This window comes from Lepidochelys olivacea, assembly GCF_965140295.1.
Source record: "Lepidochelys olivacea isolate rLepOli2 genome assembly, chromosome: 3".
Taxonomy (NCBI): domain Eukaryota; kingdom Metazoa; phylum Chordata; order Testudines; family Cheloniidae; genus Lepidochelys; species Lepidochelys olivacea.
In genome coordinates this window covers 51,829,526-51,845,000 of record NC_140413.1, presented here as the reverse complement: position 1 = coordinate 51,845,000, position 15,475 = coordinate 51,829,526, and the positions used below count along the sequence as shown (strand labels likewise).

Here is a 15,475-nt window from a genome sequence, read left to right as displayed (position 1 = left end):
TCCTCAGTATAAGAGCTGGCAGGCTGCCAGCAACTGCTGATTCTTTGTGTTCCTGCTGGACAATGATAGTTCTTCTCTAGCAGCTGGGGATGGAGGGAGCCCCTTCTTTCTGGATTCTTGGAATGTGGAAATAAGGCAGATTCTCTTCTCAAGAGGAGGATGCCTGCATATTATCTGGGACTTTGGCACCAACAATTGTTTCTGCGTAGCTGTTGTGGCTGTTTCCCTCTTGATCCCTACATCATCATTGCTTAGTGTATCCCAAACTCAGTTTTAAATCAGAAAGTGAATGTGGAGTCCCAGTAAAATCCAAATTCAATTTAAAAATTGACTGCTACTTTCTTAAAAGAAAAATAAACACAGGTTAAAGAGAACTCTTTAAAGGGCTTTGTAAAATGGTATAGCTGGGTGTGAGAAAACCCCTCCCCCCCAAACCCAACAACAAAATAGATTGTGTACACATTTACACAGAGAAAGGTATGTGTGTACTTGGTTATTACACAATGAACATATGTTTTCATAGGGCTAGATGTGCCTAGTTCCAAAGCACCGGTGCAGGAGAGTCCCTTCTCCCGCAAATGGTCTGCATTAGCACAACCTATAAGTGACAACAAAAGGTGCAAGGCACAGGAGAACAGTCCCATGTTCCACTGCTGGTAAATATGGACTTTAATGGCAACCACTCTAGGTAGTGTTTCGTCACTCATTTGTCTACAGGCAGCAAAGAAATTGAATCAAGCAGTATGGGTTATGAGTCAATATTTTAAAATGGGATTTCTTCTATGTGTAGGCACACAAAATACTGTAAATTTTAGCGATTCTAATCCTGTTCACTTTACTCAGACAAATAGTCTTATTGGTTTCAGCAATGGTGATAAATTCTGCTCGCCTTACTTAGACAAGTGCTCCTATTAACTTAATTGTGATTGCTTGTGAGACTAAGGCTATGTCTGCATTACAGACCTTACAGCAGCACCGCTGTACCACCGCAGTTGCACCACTGTAAGGTCTCCTGTGTAGCTGCTCTATGCCAGTGGGAGACAGCTCTCCCGCTGGCATAATTCAACCACCCCCAATAAGCAGGGGATAGTTATGTCAGCAGGAGATGTTGCCCAGCACCAAATATACTCAATATTTTATTTTAAAAATATAGTATCTGACATGGCAGTCTTTCTTCCACAGAACTTTCCATCTGCCCCCAATATTCTTTCTATCACTCTATAGCCAAGTCCTGGACTCAGGTCTGAACAAGTCTTCCATTGTACTGTACACCTTTATGGGCACTCTTAGTATACCTAATGAAACAAACAGGTTTTAACATTATTTGAAATTTGGCATGACTATTAACTTCATAGTCAGCCTAAGCACTGTACACCTGTTTGAGGCTTGCGTATCCCTAGTTGCATTTATAATTTTGATCTATCGTAGTAGGGTTTTTTATGCTTTCTTTTTTTATTTATTATTTGAGGTAGAGTTTTTTCTTCATTAATTTTATAGGAATTATGATCAAAGCTACAAAAATAGTGAGAAGCACTAGCAAGATGCAGGGGAAAACAGAAAACAAACAGAGAAACATATTTTTCATTTATCATTGAGATGCTTTAAAAATAGTCTTTCTAAACTCTGTATGCATAATTTTTGGTAGTCTACAAACTATCCCCATCTTCCTATGGGATATATAATTCAATTAGTTTATGTAATGCTTTCTAATACATCATTCTATATATACCAGCTAGAGAGCTGATGGAAAAACATGTAGTTTTCATAGAACTCCCTGTGGATATATGCATTTACATTCTGTAAAAGTAATGGCAGTACCTGCAGGAAATGTACTAAGTGCCCTTGGTTATCCTTAAGTTGTTCACCCTCTGGAGAAGGTAAAACTAATATAAAAATAAATTCACTTTTAAAAGCATACTTTTATCTAGACTACTTGGATGGTAGCAACAAAACAAACTATATTGGATGTAGGCATGAACTGGGTTTCTGAGGTCAAGGGCAAAATTCTCTTTTATATTGGCAATTACACTAATTCAACTCTCCTATAATTTTGACAAAATAATTAATTTGTCACTGGTTTGCTTGATATGAATTTGATGGATTTTACATTAGCTTTGTCAGAAGAATTTGTTATGTGAACTCTTTAAAAATTCACTGCAGTTTGAATTTGTAAAGGTTTACAATTAATGGCAATTCTGGAAGTTATCACTTATTCTCAGGCAGTGTTTAATAGGAATTATAGCATAGATAGTCTGGACAATGTTCAGCCTAGGTTTAACACAGAAATATGATGTGTGTCTGGGCAAACCCTACCTTATTTCATCTAATCTATCTGTCTATCTTATCTTTTATTCTGAAATTTCAGATGCTAAAGTGATGATTACTAATATAAGAACTGAGAGAAAGCACTACAAAATCTATGGTGCAGCTGCATGTTTTGAGATTTTAATAAAGGAAACACACATTTCTGGCTGTCTAGAAAACCTATAAAATTAAGCTGTATTCATCCTATATTGATTGATAGAACCATATCTATTTTAATATCTGTGTGTTGAAAACATATGGTTACAAGAGCTCTATAAAAATCAGATTGACCAAAATCTAATTGTTCTGCCCATAAGCAACTAAACAAAACCCCCTTTCTTGTTTTAATTGCTGTGGATATACATGATGTACTTTTAAAGTTCCATTATCAATGCATTATCATTTATCTCCTTTAGGAATGCAAGTCTGCTCCATGCATTAATGGAGGTTCTTGTCAAGATTTGGTCAGTGCATTTGTGTGCATTTGCATGAGTGGATACACTGGTGAATTTTGTGAAGTAGATATTGACGTTTGCAATGAACCTGCACTGAACTCAACCCTTTGTTTCAATGGAGGCATATGTGTTGACGGCCCTGGAAGAACTTTTCATTGCAGGTCAGTAAGTATGTTTACTTATAACTGCAGCAGTTATTGTACATTCATTTGTTAAGTTTTGAATTTGGGGATATTTTACTACATGTGTTATATGAACTATATTGGATTTATTACATTTTTAAGGACTATATTGGAATGCAAATGTTTTAAATTATGGAACTAGTTTTGCTGGTAAGACCATATGTCTAAAACTTCTAGAAATATATTTAACACAAGAAGAAAACATTATTTCAAAATATTGAAACTGAAAGTAGTAGAATATATTGAAGTTCTAAGAATAAATTTTAGCATAAAATAAACAAACAGATCCTCAAGGGACTGTTGTTCTTAAATTGCTTCCATTTAAAATGATGTCTTTACCTAGAAAATAATCCCTAATATGTTTCTGTGATTGGTGCGTGGAAAATTTTTTATAACATGAACAAACTGCAAACTCATGTGCTCAAAAATATTTATGAGTATCAGAGCCTGAACTGGGGAAGGGAGGCCTCTTAAATAATTATAGTCTATTTGCTGGTTAATAGTTGTCTACAGAAGCTTTCACACAGTTTGTGCTGTTTATCCTACATATTTTAAAATTTCCTCTAGTAAAATTAGTATATATAGTGACTTTTATTTACAGTCTATGGCCCAATTTGACTATTACACTAATTGAAATTTAAAAAAGACTGATAAAAATTATTATAAACCTATGTGGCAATGAAGCACTAAAACCGTACTAAGGCATACATCTAAAGATGTTCAACATCAGGTATTCGGTTTATGGCCTGAAGCAAAGCTTAATGCCATTAATACTTTTGTTAATAATAACAATAGCCACTTTTGAGGAGATTATTAACCATGTGTAAAAATTTATTGTCTTTATAATGTATTTACATTGAATTAAACCATAACAAACTATGTTAAAGTAACGTTAAGTGTTTGTCTTAAACTCACAAAGGCATTGAAACTCAGAGTTAAGGTTGAAGTTTATCATCTAATTAACCCTGTGATTTCCATATATTTTAGCACATATACAAAGAAAGTAAAAGTTGCATTCAAGTGTTTGAAAGTAAAATTGAACTCAGTATGATTCAGATGACTGGAAATCCTGTAATATGAATTTTGACACAATTGGAAGTAAAGAGGGGTTTCAACCTTTATGTTTGTTTGTATTTTGGTGTTATTTAAGAGTTTAATTTAACTTTAAATTAGCCGTTTTGTGTTTACAATCTGTTTTTTTTTTTTGTTTTTTGTTTTTGTTTTGTGGTTGTGGGTGTCTTTTTATTTAGGTAAGCAATTTTTATTAGTGTTTGATGAGCCTCAAAATGTTCAGAGGTTTGGTTCAGCTATGCCTTCAGAACTCTCATGTGTACAATGGTGGGCTTGGAATCGTGGCAGAATATCCTCTCCTGTGATGTTTCCAGTTAGCTCACCTTTCCATCAGGGCAGAAGTACAATGAGAACAACAGTATTTTGGCACTTCTAAGACAAAGAGTAGGGGAACAGGGTACAACATATAAGCAAAATAGTCAAGGTGGTAATTGGTCACATCTTGTGAATACAAGGTTTGATAACATTGTAGTGTTGTTTTAATATACTACATTATGTTTGTTTGCTTTATATGATAACTAAGGGTGATTTTTTTTATTAAACAGTGCTGCAAATTTCAATTTTCTTGCCTTTATCATGGAAGCATTGTTAAAGACTCCATAGCTAAGCTAAACATTATTTGTTTGTTTGTTTATTGTGTACTTAAAGCAAAATTTAAATTCAGCTGTTCAGGATGAAAACAAACATCTGTCCAAACTAAAGTGGCACTACTTATTGCTATTGCACTGATTTAATATTGCAGAAGGACAGTAGATAGAAAGAATAGTAATCCGAGGAATCCGAAGGGCTCAAAATGATTCCTTTATAAAATCATAGGGATGGTATGTCATGTGTTATGGATTTTTTTGTCAACCTGGTGTAAGTTCACATGGTGGAATCTGTGATGTTGGCTTCATTTTAACTCAGACCTCAGAGGATTTGAATTCATGTGAACCCAGGAGGGAAGGGTGTACTGGAAACTTCTGTGAACCCAAAATACTGAGTACATTACACTTCAGATGGATGCCCTCACTAGCCTGGGTATTTGGGGATAGTTAAGACACATTTCTAAAGATTGTTTTTGTTAGAAAATAAAAATATTTAACTTAGATTCATGTTAAATGTTGCCCTTCTGGTCCCAAGTTTTCCTGAAGCTTAGCAGTCATAGCCCTGGAAGGGATCTGGTGTGAGTTAATGTTCTTTCAAGCATCACTCTCCATTGGATTTCCAAATGGAAAACTGGAGAATCAATGAGGTATAAGGCTGCAGAAAGCATCTGGTCCCCTGCTACCTGCCTTCCTACACCCAAAATTCTCTGATTCACCAACTTCACACACTTCTGGCAAAGGGCCGTCAGTAGGGTCTGAGGGAAAGAAGGTAGACTTCTATCCATTACATCCCATAGAGTTCCACAGAATCAGGTTCCCATATATTTATGAAAGCAAATGGAAAAGATAGGCATTTGACTAACTAGCCATAAAGAGTGAGCTGTTACTAAATTGAGCAACAATTATCTTTATATGTAATATTGATTTTATATTAGTTACTTGAGCTGTCTACTGTGGTGGGAGGAGGAACTAAATGGTAGTTAGAAAGATATGTTATTAATGCATATAATATATAACACCTTAGCATCATGCAGGAATTGAAATGCAATGTAATATAGGAGAAAAAGAATGATACTTAGATGTGCTTCTGCTGCAAAATGTAGCCTTTAATTGATCAATGCTGTATTCTCTCCAAAGCACTGCATGTAACTTCCTCAGCATTCTGCTTCTAGCAAGCACACACACAAAATAGATGGAAATCCATATAATGAGATTCTTTTCTTGACTGCTTGAGCATTTTTTGCTTCATCATATTGTCGAGAAGCAGAATTCAGAAATTTTCAGTCAGTTCAGAAACACAGAAGGACAAGGGGCAGTATTTGATCTGTGCTTTACCTGATGGGATGGAATAAAAGATTTATACAACATTTTACATTCCAGCCTCATCATGCCTCATTGTAAAAGGAGTCAGGCAGTGCAAAAAGGAGGAGAAAGAACATCATGGTTCTTATTGTCAGTTAGATTACTGTATCTGTACAAGTTGGATTACCTATTGCATCAATGCAAATATGTAAAATTTCATCCTGAGTAACATTATAGCAGTCAAATTTGTGTAAGATATGAGTTATCTTTGGTCCCTAATACAGGACTGTGAATCTGTTCCATTTTCCTTCCAAAACAGCATGTAGGCAGGGAAAGGTAGTATTTCAGACTGTGTCTCTGATAACACCATTTGCTATAGAAATTGAGGAGACTTGCACCAGCACTGGCATTTTGCACAGCGGTGGGTCAGGAGAGCAATCTAGAACTGATTCTTCTCTCAGTTTATACCATTTACTTCTTATGTGAAACTCCAACTTTTTAATGAATTTACTCCTGGTTTACACCAACGTTAGTAAGACAGGAGAATCGGGCACTTCTCCTAAGAAAGCTACATAATATGAAGTAAAAAAAAATTGCGTAATGAAAGAGAGGCTTTAAAATTAAAACTACTTAGCACTTCTGTGTTGCACCTTCCATTCAAAGATCACAAAGCACTTTACAAATAGTATGATGACTTAATCCTGCCAAAGGGACATCCTTAAAATGTTACAAGGGGTATAAATATTATAATTGTTTCTATGAGTGTTTTTGGGGTGCATGGAGCTGTAATAAAAAAGTTGGCATTTTCCAGCTGAGAGCTGCAGTAAATGGCAGCCTCAGACACTGCTAGCAATAGGAAAGCACTCGCCACTTGGGACAGTTTGGCAGATGTAAGGATTCCCTTAAGACTTCTTTTAATTCTGCTTCCCAAAAACTCAGTTCGACTCCAGATTTTGTCACTCAGGTATCTTTATTTGGCATACAGCAAAGTTATGGTGAGTTGATCAGATTCAAGCATAAGGGGTGAGTATAGGGTGTGCTACACATCCAAAGTTACACAGAAAACCTCTTCATTTATATACATGTACACATCACATTGCATTTACTACACATTGCATCACACATTTTGGGATTGGCTTGGCTACATTGCAAGAACCAATCCCTGTACAGCATTCTCCGTCCATGCACTATTCATGCATAATCAGACCTCTAGTTTATTTTACATTTAGTCTTGTTTATTAATATCAGGATGTTCCTGCTGATCTTAGATAGCCACCCTGACTACAGCTTAACCTTCCCAATCATACCCATGAAGAAATGAGGCAGGTTATGTCTGTCAAGCTAGCCCTACAGCAGAAAAATCTAGAGGAGTGAATGCAGAGAGCAATAGAGTGGATGATCGAATACAATAGATATTTTACTCCTCTTATATGCTTAAGTGATTTGCTAGATCAGGACATAAATTCTATGATTCTGTGATATATATTTTAGTATATTCCAGGTATTTACCACATTTATTAAATATTTCTCATTTTATAACATTTTAAATACCCTTTCAATGTTGAGGAATAAATATTTTTACCAAACGTTGTATTGACAATACATATCTATTCTATGGTGGGGGAACCATGATGTCATCTGTGACCCACTCAGAGGATTCAGTGACCCACTCAGAGGGAAGAAGGAGGATCCTGGGAACTACAGGCCAGTCAGCCTCACCTCAGTCCCTGGAAAAATCATGGAGCAGGTCCTCAAAGAATCAATCCTGAAGCACTTGCATGAGAGGAAAGTGATCAAGAACAGCCAGCATGGATTCACCAAGGGAAGGTCATGCCTGACTAATCTAATCGCCTTTTATGATGAGATTACTGGTTCTGTGGATGAAGGGAAAGCAGTGGATGTATTGTTTCTTGACTTTAGCAAAGCTTTTGACACGGTCTCCCACAGTATTCTTGTCAGCAAGTTAAGGAAGTTTGGGCTAGATGAATGCACTATAAGGTGGGTAGAAAGCTGGCTAGATTGTCGGGCTCAACGGGTAGTGATCAAAGGCTCCATGTCTAGCTGGCAGCCAGTGTCAAGTGGAGTGCCCCAGGGGTCGGTCCTGGGGCCGGTTTTGTTCAATATCTTCATAAATGATCTGGAGGATGGTGTGGATTGCACTCTCAGCAAATTTGCGGATGATACTAAACTGGGAGGAGTGGTAGATACGCTGGAGGGGAGGGATAGGATACAGAAGGACCTAGACAAATTGGAGGATTGGGCCAAAAGAAATCTGATGAGGTTCAATAAGGATAAGTGCAGGGTCCTGCACTTAGGACGGAAGAATCCAATGCACCACTACAGACTAGGGGCCGAATGGCTAGGCATCAGTTCTGCGGAAAAGGACCTAGGGGTGACAGTGGACGAGAAGCTGGATATGAGTCAGCATTATTGAAAGAGTTTGTGGAAGTTCCCATTCACTTTAAGGTTCTCATTCTTGAGGTGATAATATTAATGAGTAACAAATGAAAGCTTTCATTCTCTATAAATATCAGGTATTGTGATATCAAGAAGTATGTATACATTCAAAGATAAATGACTTACCATTCCTAGAGAAATATAACACTATAGAACTGAAAGTGGTCTCTGCATTTATGAAGGAATCATAGAATAGAATCATAGAATAGAAACATAGAATATCAGGGTTGGAAGGGACCCCAGAAGGTCATCTAGTCCAACCCCCTGCTCAAAGCAGGACCAATTCCCAGTTAAATCATCCGAGCCAGGGCTTTGTCAAGCCCGACCTTAAAAACCTCTAAGGAAGGAGATTCTACCACCTCCCTAGGTAACGCATTCCAGTGTTTCACCACCCTCCTAGTGAAAAAGTTTTTCCTAATATCCAATCTAAACCTCCCCCACTGCAACTTGAGACCATTACTCCTCGTTCTGTCATCTGCTATGTTGGTGATGTTTTGGATGATATTTGCAGTAAATGCACTATGTGGAATTATACAATAGTGTTACATGTTTTGTTTGTGATTTATGTGTATACCCTTGTTTTTCTGTTCTGTATTTCATGTAGCTTAACCACCAGCCTGTATAGATTCTGTGTCTGGAGCACCTAATCATTGCGAGTAAGCAGGTGTTGTAACAGAACCTTGAAAGATGGGGGGGGGGGAATTAAGTAGAAGCATCTGGCAAGCTAAATAGGCAGTTTTGTGCATAGATTTAGAACATCTCCTGAGTCTGTTGTGCTTACAGCTTACATTTAAGTTGTAAAAAAGGCAAACACTTTAATTAATTTTTCATTCTATCTGCTATAATATAAATCTGTCACGAAGCTTGCTTGTAGGGCTAGTTATCTCACACATCATGTATAAACATACAAAAAATGACAGTAAAAGAATGCTAAGAGTGCAAGGTCAAGAGCTTAGAAGTTAAGAAATGCCAGAATTAATGTTATCCAAGTGACCTTAATTCAGCCCCTTTGAAAATTATGTGTTATGTTAGTCTTTAATTACATGATCACATACTATTTTTTCCACAAGACTCTAGCCTCACTCAGTGATGGAGCAATTATTCAGTATTTCTTTTTATCTTTCTCATTTAATGTGTGGCCCCGGTCCTTAACCAACACACCATCCAAATCCCCTGCTGAATACAAAAATATTAATTCCTCATTGACATTTCTGTGGTGCTCCTGCCATAGTGTCTGAAAAATTCATTAATATTTGTGAAGCAATCTTCACAGCCCCTCTCCCATTCCCATGAGATTAGGTGACATCATTATTCCCATTTTATAGCTGGGAATGACACCTAGGGGCTGATTTTTCAGAATACTGCATTTTTAATGCACTTTGTATGTTCAAAGCACAGCTCCAGACAACTTCAGTTGTCAGAGCTCAGGCCTTCTGCACAACTGTCTCCGGTTTCTCACACTGGGCACCCAGGGAACCCAGGGAGGAGGTGAGCTTTGTCTGGATTGGTTGTGAAAAGCAGCAGGAAATTTAGCTTCCACTCCCACCCCTGGAATTAGCATAGTATCTGAGTTTTATCTGGGGGCGGGGGAGAGAGCTGAAGGGGTTTGGTCTGCTGTGGGCACTGCACTGGTCCCATGGGGGTATTCATTCCATAAGGGTTCTGGTTGTGAGGTAAACAAACAGCCAGACCCAGGCTGCTCACTCAGCTGCCATGACTCGCCCCTACAACTGGAGGGACTGTGGGGATGGCCTGGAACTCAGCCAGTGCTTGGGACTCTCCATCCCCTTGTGTCCCCCTGCGTATACACCAGGAAGGGTGGGCAACCTTACCACCAACTTCTCAGGTTTTCCTCCAGTGGGTCTTGTGTGAGGGTGCTCCCCACCCATCCCTCACCCCAGGCCTTGGGGACCTCACCATCGGGCCCCTGCCTTGCGAGCTTCCCCAGGCACCCCCTCCGCACTACCTGAGCCACCTGCATAATCTGAAGCCAGTCTGTCTCTGAACCCCACCTAGGAAACAGCGGTACATAGGCTCCACAACCTTCACTTCTTCACCCTCATGTCCTGCTCTGACACCAAGAGGGTGAGGAGCCCAGGTGGGCCAGTCTGCATTCCACTCTGGTCCCCTGGCCCGTCGGGGATATTAGTTGGTGACTCCTTCACAGAACCATGAGCATGGTGTGTGTTAGAGGGCTTATTCCTTCACCCACTTACTTCCCTGGTCCTTCTCGCATGAACAGAGAGCAACAATACCCAAAGTCCAAAGGTGCAAACAATTCGATGTTTATTGGGGTGAACTTCCAGCAAGCATGATTCCAGTTTCCTTCCTTAGTATCCTCCTTCCCAGCTCTGACACCACAAAGCCTTACACCTGTGTCCCTGTTCCCATTCCTGCCCTTAGCCAAACATGATTCCAACTTCCTTACTCCCATTCCCTGTTCCTATTTCCCCCTTTAGCAAAACATGATTCCAATTTTCTTACCCCCATTCCCTGTTCCCATCTCACACACCCACATGCCCACCCCCACCCACACCCAGTCACTTCCTCATTGACTACAGATTATATAGTAAAACTTGAGTTCTGCTTAGCTATACCTTAACCAATCATTTTCCTGAAATTTAACTAACCAATCCTAACATATTGTAACATGATTATGTAACCAATTATATCCCACCACCTCAATTAGTTTACACCCAGCAAAATTAATTATACAGCAGACAGGAACAATCACAGAACCAGACAGAGATTATACAGACAAACAATAGCAAAGTGGGAACTATAATGGCAAGACAATACAGAAGTGAGGATTTCACATCCCAGTATTGATAAGTGAGTTCTTGCCAGACAGGATGCTATCAAACTAAGTTTCCTTTTACATTTTCTAGGCACTTCCCTTTCTCTGGAGGTGATGGGAATACAATCCTGTCCTGATAGTGCCTAACAGCCCAATAGCACCTTATTTCAATGTGACTAGTTTGGAATGTGAGGATGTGACCGTTCGCTTCCCAGCTTATGGCTGCCTCTGCTACTTAGTCAAAGGCCTGAGCCTAAGCACAGGGCCACAAACTGTCACAGTAAGAGAAGGCCCTTACACTGGCAGACAGTGGTTTTGATTCTTTCTTTCTTTTATACCTCTATCACTAGCCAAGTGATAAGAATACACCTAAATTCTTAGAGTATAGGCCTTTACAGACAGGCCTGAATATCTATATCCTAACAGTGTAGTTAATCCTTTCTCCTGACACCTGCCCCATTTGCGGTGATAGGGTAAATCTGGGCCACAGAAAATATCTCTGATTCATGTTGGTGATGTTTTGGATGATATTTGCAGTAAATGCACTATGTGGAATTATACAATAGTGTTACATGTTTTGTTTGTGATTTATGTGTATACCCTTGTTTTTCTGTTCTGTATTTCATGTAGCTTAACCACCAGCCTGGTTAAGGAACCTGCACTAGCAGTACACTGTGCTACCCTTCAGTCTGTTCTCACCACCAAGGGTGTTTATCAAGCAGTAGCAGCCCATCTTCTGAATTCCAGAATTAAAATATTTCCCTGCTTGGATGATTGGTTAGTCTGGGAGATGTCAGAGGGACACATCCAAAACATCTTCATCATCCATAGGTCTGTTCTCTCATCTGGAGCTAAATTTAATGTAGAGAAATCTACATTTATACCAACACACACACACATTTCATAGGGGCAGATCTTAATGTCATGATGGCAATGGCTTACCTTCCAAAAGGCAGATCCTTTGTGAAAATCGCAAGTCTGACCTTGAGGACAACAGTGCATTCTGGCCTCCAGCTCTGGGGACACATGACCTCATGCACATAAGTGACTCTTCATGCCAGATTTCACCTCAGAAGTCCGCAGGCCTGGCTACATTCAGTGTACCATCCAAGCAGGTCCTTTCTGGACATGCTGAGTTTTGTACCTCCATTAGATGGATCCCCAGAACATTTGCAAGGGGGTTCGTTACTTACCACCAGAGCCAGTAATGTCTCTTGTAACATATTTATTCATCATAGGTTGGAGTACCCACTGTGGGCACCTTTAGGCTCAAGCACTATGAACATTGCAGAAGGCTTCCTTCCATGTAAATATATTGGATCTTGAAACCATTTCTCAGGCCTGTGAGACTTTCAACATGGCCATCACGAATCAGGTGGTTCAAGTTCTTACTGACAACAGCACTGCTACGTTTTATCTGAACAAGCAGGAAGATGCAAGGTTGACTTAGTTTTGGCAAGAAGCAATCCACTTGTGGAACTTCTACTTAAAGAATAATATTGTGCTAAAAGAAAAGGAGTACTTGTGGCACCTTAGAGACTAACCAGTTTATTTGAGCATAAGCTTTCATGAGCTACAGCTCACTTCATCGGATGCTGTAGCTCACAAAAGCTTATGGTCAAATAAATTGGTTAGTCTCTAAGGTGCCACAAGTACTCCTTTTCTTTTTGCGAATACAGACTAACACGGCTGCTACTCTGAAATCTGTCATTGTGCTAAAGGCATTTTACCTCATAGGAGTTAAAAATACTGTGGCAGTACTTAACAAACAATCACAAGTCTATAAAGAAAGAAATTTTACAAGAATTTTTCTGCCAGTGGGAATACCCAGTAATAGACCTCTTTGCAACCAACCTGAATAACAAATTCAAGAGATTCTGTTGCAGAGCAGATCACAGCCCGGGCTCCAAAACAGATGTTTTTCTTCTTCCCTGGATGAGTCTTCTACTGTAAATGTTCCCTTCTGTTCCTCTAATTACAAGGGTAATCAGAAAGCTGAAAAGAAATAAGGCAATTTCTTGATCCTGATAGCTTCTGCCTGACCAAGGCAGTACTGGTACACAGACCTACATTGACTCTCAAATTGACTACCCATAGTTCTACTTCTGGTTGAGAATTTCTTTTCTCAGAACAATGCAACCTTAACCCTAACCCTAACCTACAATTCTCTCCATGTCTAGTCTTGGATGATCCCTGGCTGGGTAATGCTGAAAAAATCTGCTCTCAAGCTATCCCGCCTATTTTGGTCAACAGCAGAAAGGTTTCCACCAAAGCCAAGTAAGTGGCAAAATGGAAAAGGTTTTCAGTCTGAGCTGAATCTCACCAGTCATCACTAAGTCACACAGAGATCAGACATATATTGGACTATCTGTTACATCTGAAATCTTTTGGTCTCTCTATCAGTTTATGAGTCTATTTAGCAGCCATTTCAGTATTACACTTGCCTGTGGATGAGTTGTCTATCTTTTCATATCCCTTAGTATCCAGAATTCTAGAAGAACTTATTCATATTTACCCTCCTATGTCTAAACCTGAACCTCTATGGGATCTGAATTTAGTATTCTCATGCTTAATGGGTTTCTTATTTGAGCTTTTGGCATCTACATCTTTACCGTTGCTATCAATGAAAACAGCATTTTGTATCAATTTCCTCTGCAAGAAGGGTGTCAGAACTTCATGATCTACTAGCTGTCCCTTCTTACATGGTATTCCACAAGGGAAAGATCTCTTAGCCCACACCCCAAGTTTATGCCTAAAGTTGTTTTGGCATTCCACCTCAACCATACTGTACATCTACCAGTATTCTTTCCAAACCTTGCTCTAGCGAGGCTAAGGAAAATCTGTATACTTTGGATATTCAGGTTTCAGAGTATCAGCCGTGTTAGTCTGTATTCGCAAAAAGAAAAGGAGTACTTGTGGCACCTTAGAGACTAACCAATTTATTTCAGCATAAGCTTTCGTTGAGTTACAGCTCACTTCATCGGATGCATACTGTGGAAAATACAGAAGATGTTTGTTTTTATACACACAAATCATGAAAAAATGGGTGTTTATCACTACAAAAGGTTTTCTCTCCCCCCACCACACTCTCCTGCTTGTAATAGGTTATGTAAAGTGATCACTCTCCTTACAATGTGTATGATGATCAAGGTGGGCCATTTCCAGCACAAATCCAGGTTACCTGGATTACACTAAGTCTTTCAGTTCATCTTCTAGACTTTTATAGCATGGGCTGAAAGGATTAAAGAGCAACCTGTTTCAGCTCAGCAAATATTCAGCTGCATTTCTGACTGATGTCTTTCCTCCTCCGAGGATAACTGCCCATTCCAATAGGGCTCATTCCACCTCATCAGCCTTTTCGATCAGTCCTCTATAGTGGACATTTGTAAAACTGCAACATAGGTATCTGCACATACTTTCTCCAGACACTGTACAGTTACTCAAGCTTCCCAAGCAGATGTGAGCTTCAACAAATCAGTGCTGCCATCTCCCTTTAAGTAATCCCAAAGTCTCACCACATGCCAGGAAAGTGCTGATGAGTCCCCTACAATGGAATATATGTGTGCTCAATCACTTGAAGGAGAAAAAACAGCTGTTGTTCTTCGAAGTGTGTTGTGTACATATACCTTCCACAACCATCCCACCTTCCCTCGTATTTCAGATATTCATTAGATGGTGGTATGAAGGAGGGATGCAGTGACCATTCCCCTTTATACTCACATCTCTGTTGACAAGGATACCGAGGGGACATATGCTGCCTGCTAGTACTGCTGGTAAAAGTCCCCAACTTCAGTTCTTTAGCCACACATACACATAGACTGGAAAGTGCAAAAAGTAGTTATAAGCATAGGAGGCAATGTGGTCAAGTGGCTGGGGTACTAGACTGGAAGTCAGAAAGACCTGGGTGCTAATCCTAGAACTGCCACTAACTTGCTGTGTAACCTTGGCAAGTTGCTTCACCTCTCTATGCCCTGTTACCCCTGCCAATGTTTGTCTGCCTTGTGTATTTATATTGTAATCTCTTTGGGGCAGGACTCTCTCTTATTATGCATCTGTACTGTCCCTAGCACGGCAGGGCCATGACCTTGGCTGGGTCCTCTAGACCCACTGTAATAAATAATAATAAACACCATAATCTTAATTTCCATGCAATGATCTCAAATAATATAATGATATTGTTACAGATGAGTCAAATCTGTGTTTTCACATCTGAAATCCTTTCAAAGAATACTCTGTTTGGAGTCTGGAGATCAACTTCTCTATTACACTTTAATTTTTCAAAATCTGCATGGGACTTTTCCAATTTGGATATACTTGAAA

At 39.3% G+C, this 15,475-nt stretch overlaps 1 protein-coding gene across 1 annotated transcript in view; it reads left to right on the top strand.

Annotated features, from left to right (window-relative positions):
• EYS (eyes shut homolog) overlaps positions 1-15,475 on the top strand; it is a 1,492,075-nt gene that overhangs the window by 703,966 nt on the left and 772,634 nt on the right. Inside the window, exon 26 of the mRNA XM_084624916.1 lies at positions 2,721-2,920. Coding sequence (XP_084481042.1) covers positions 2,721-2,920 — 200 coding nt within the window. The remainder of the gene's footprint in view (positions 1-2,720; positions 2,921-15,475) is intronic.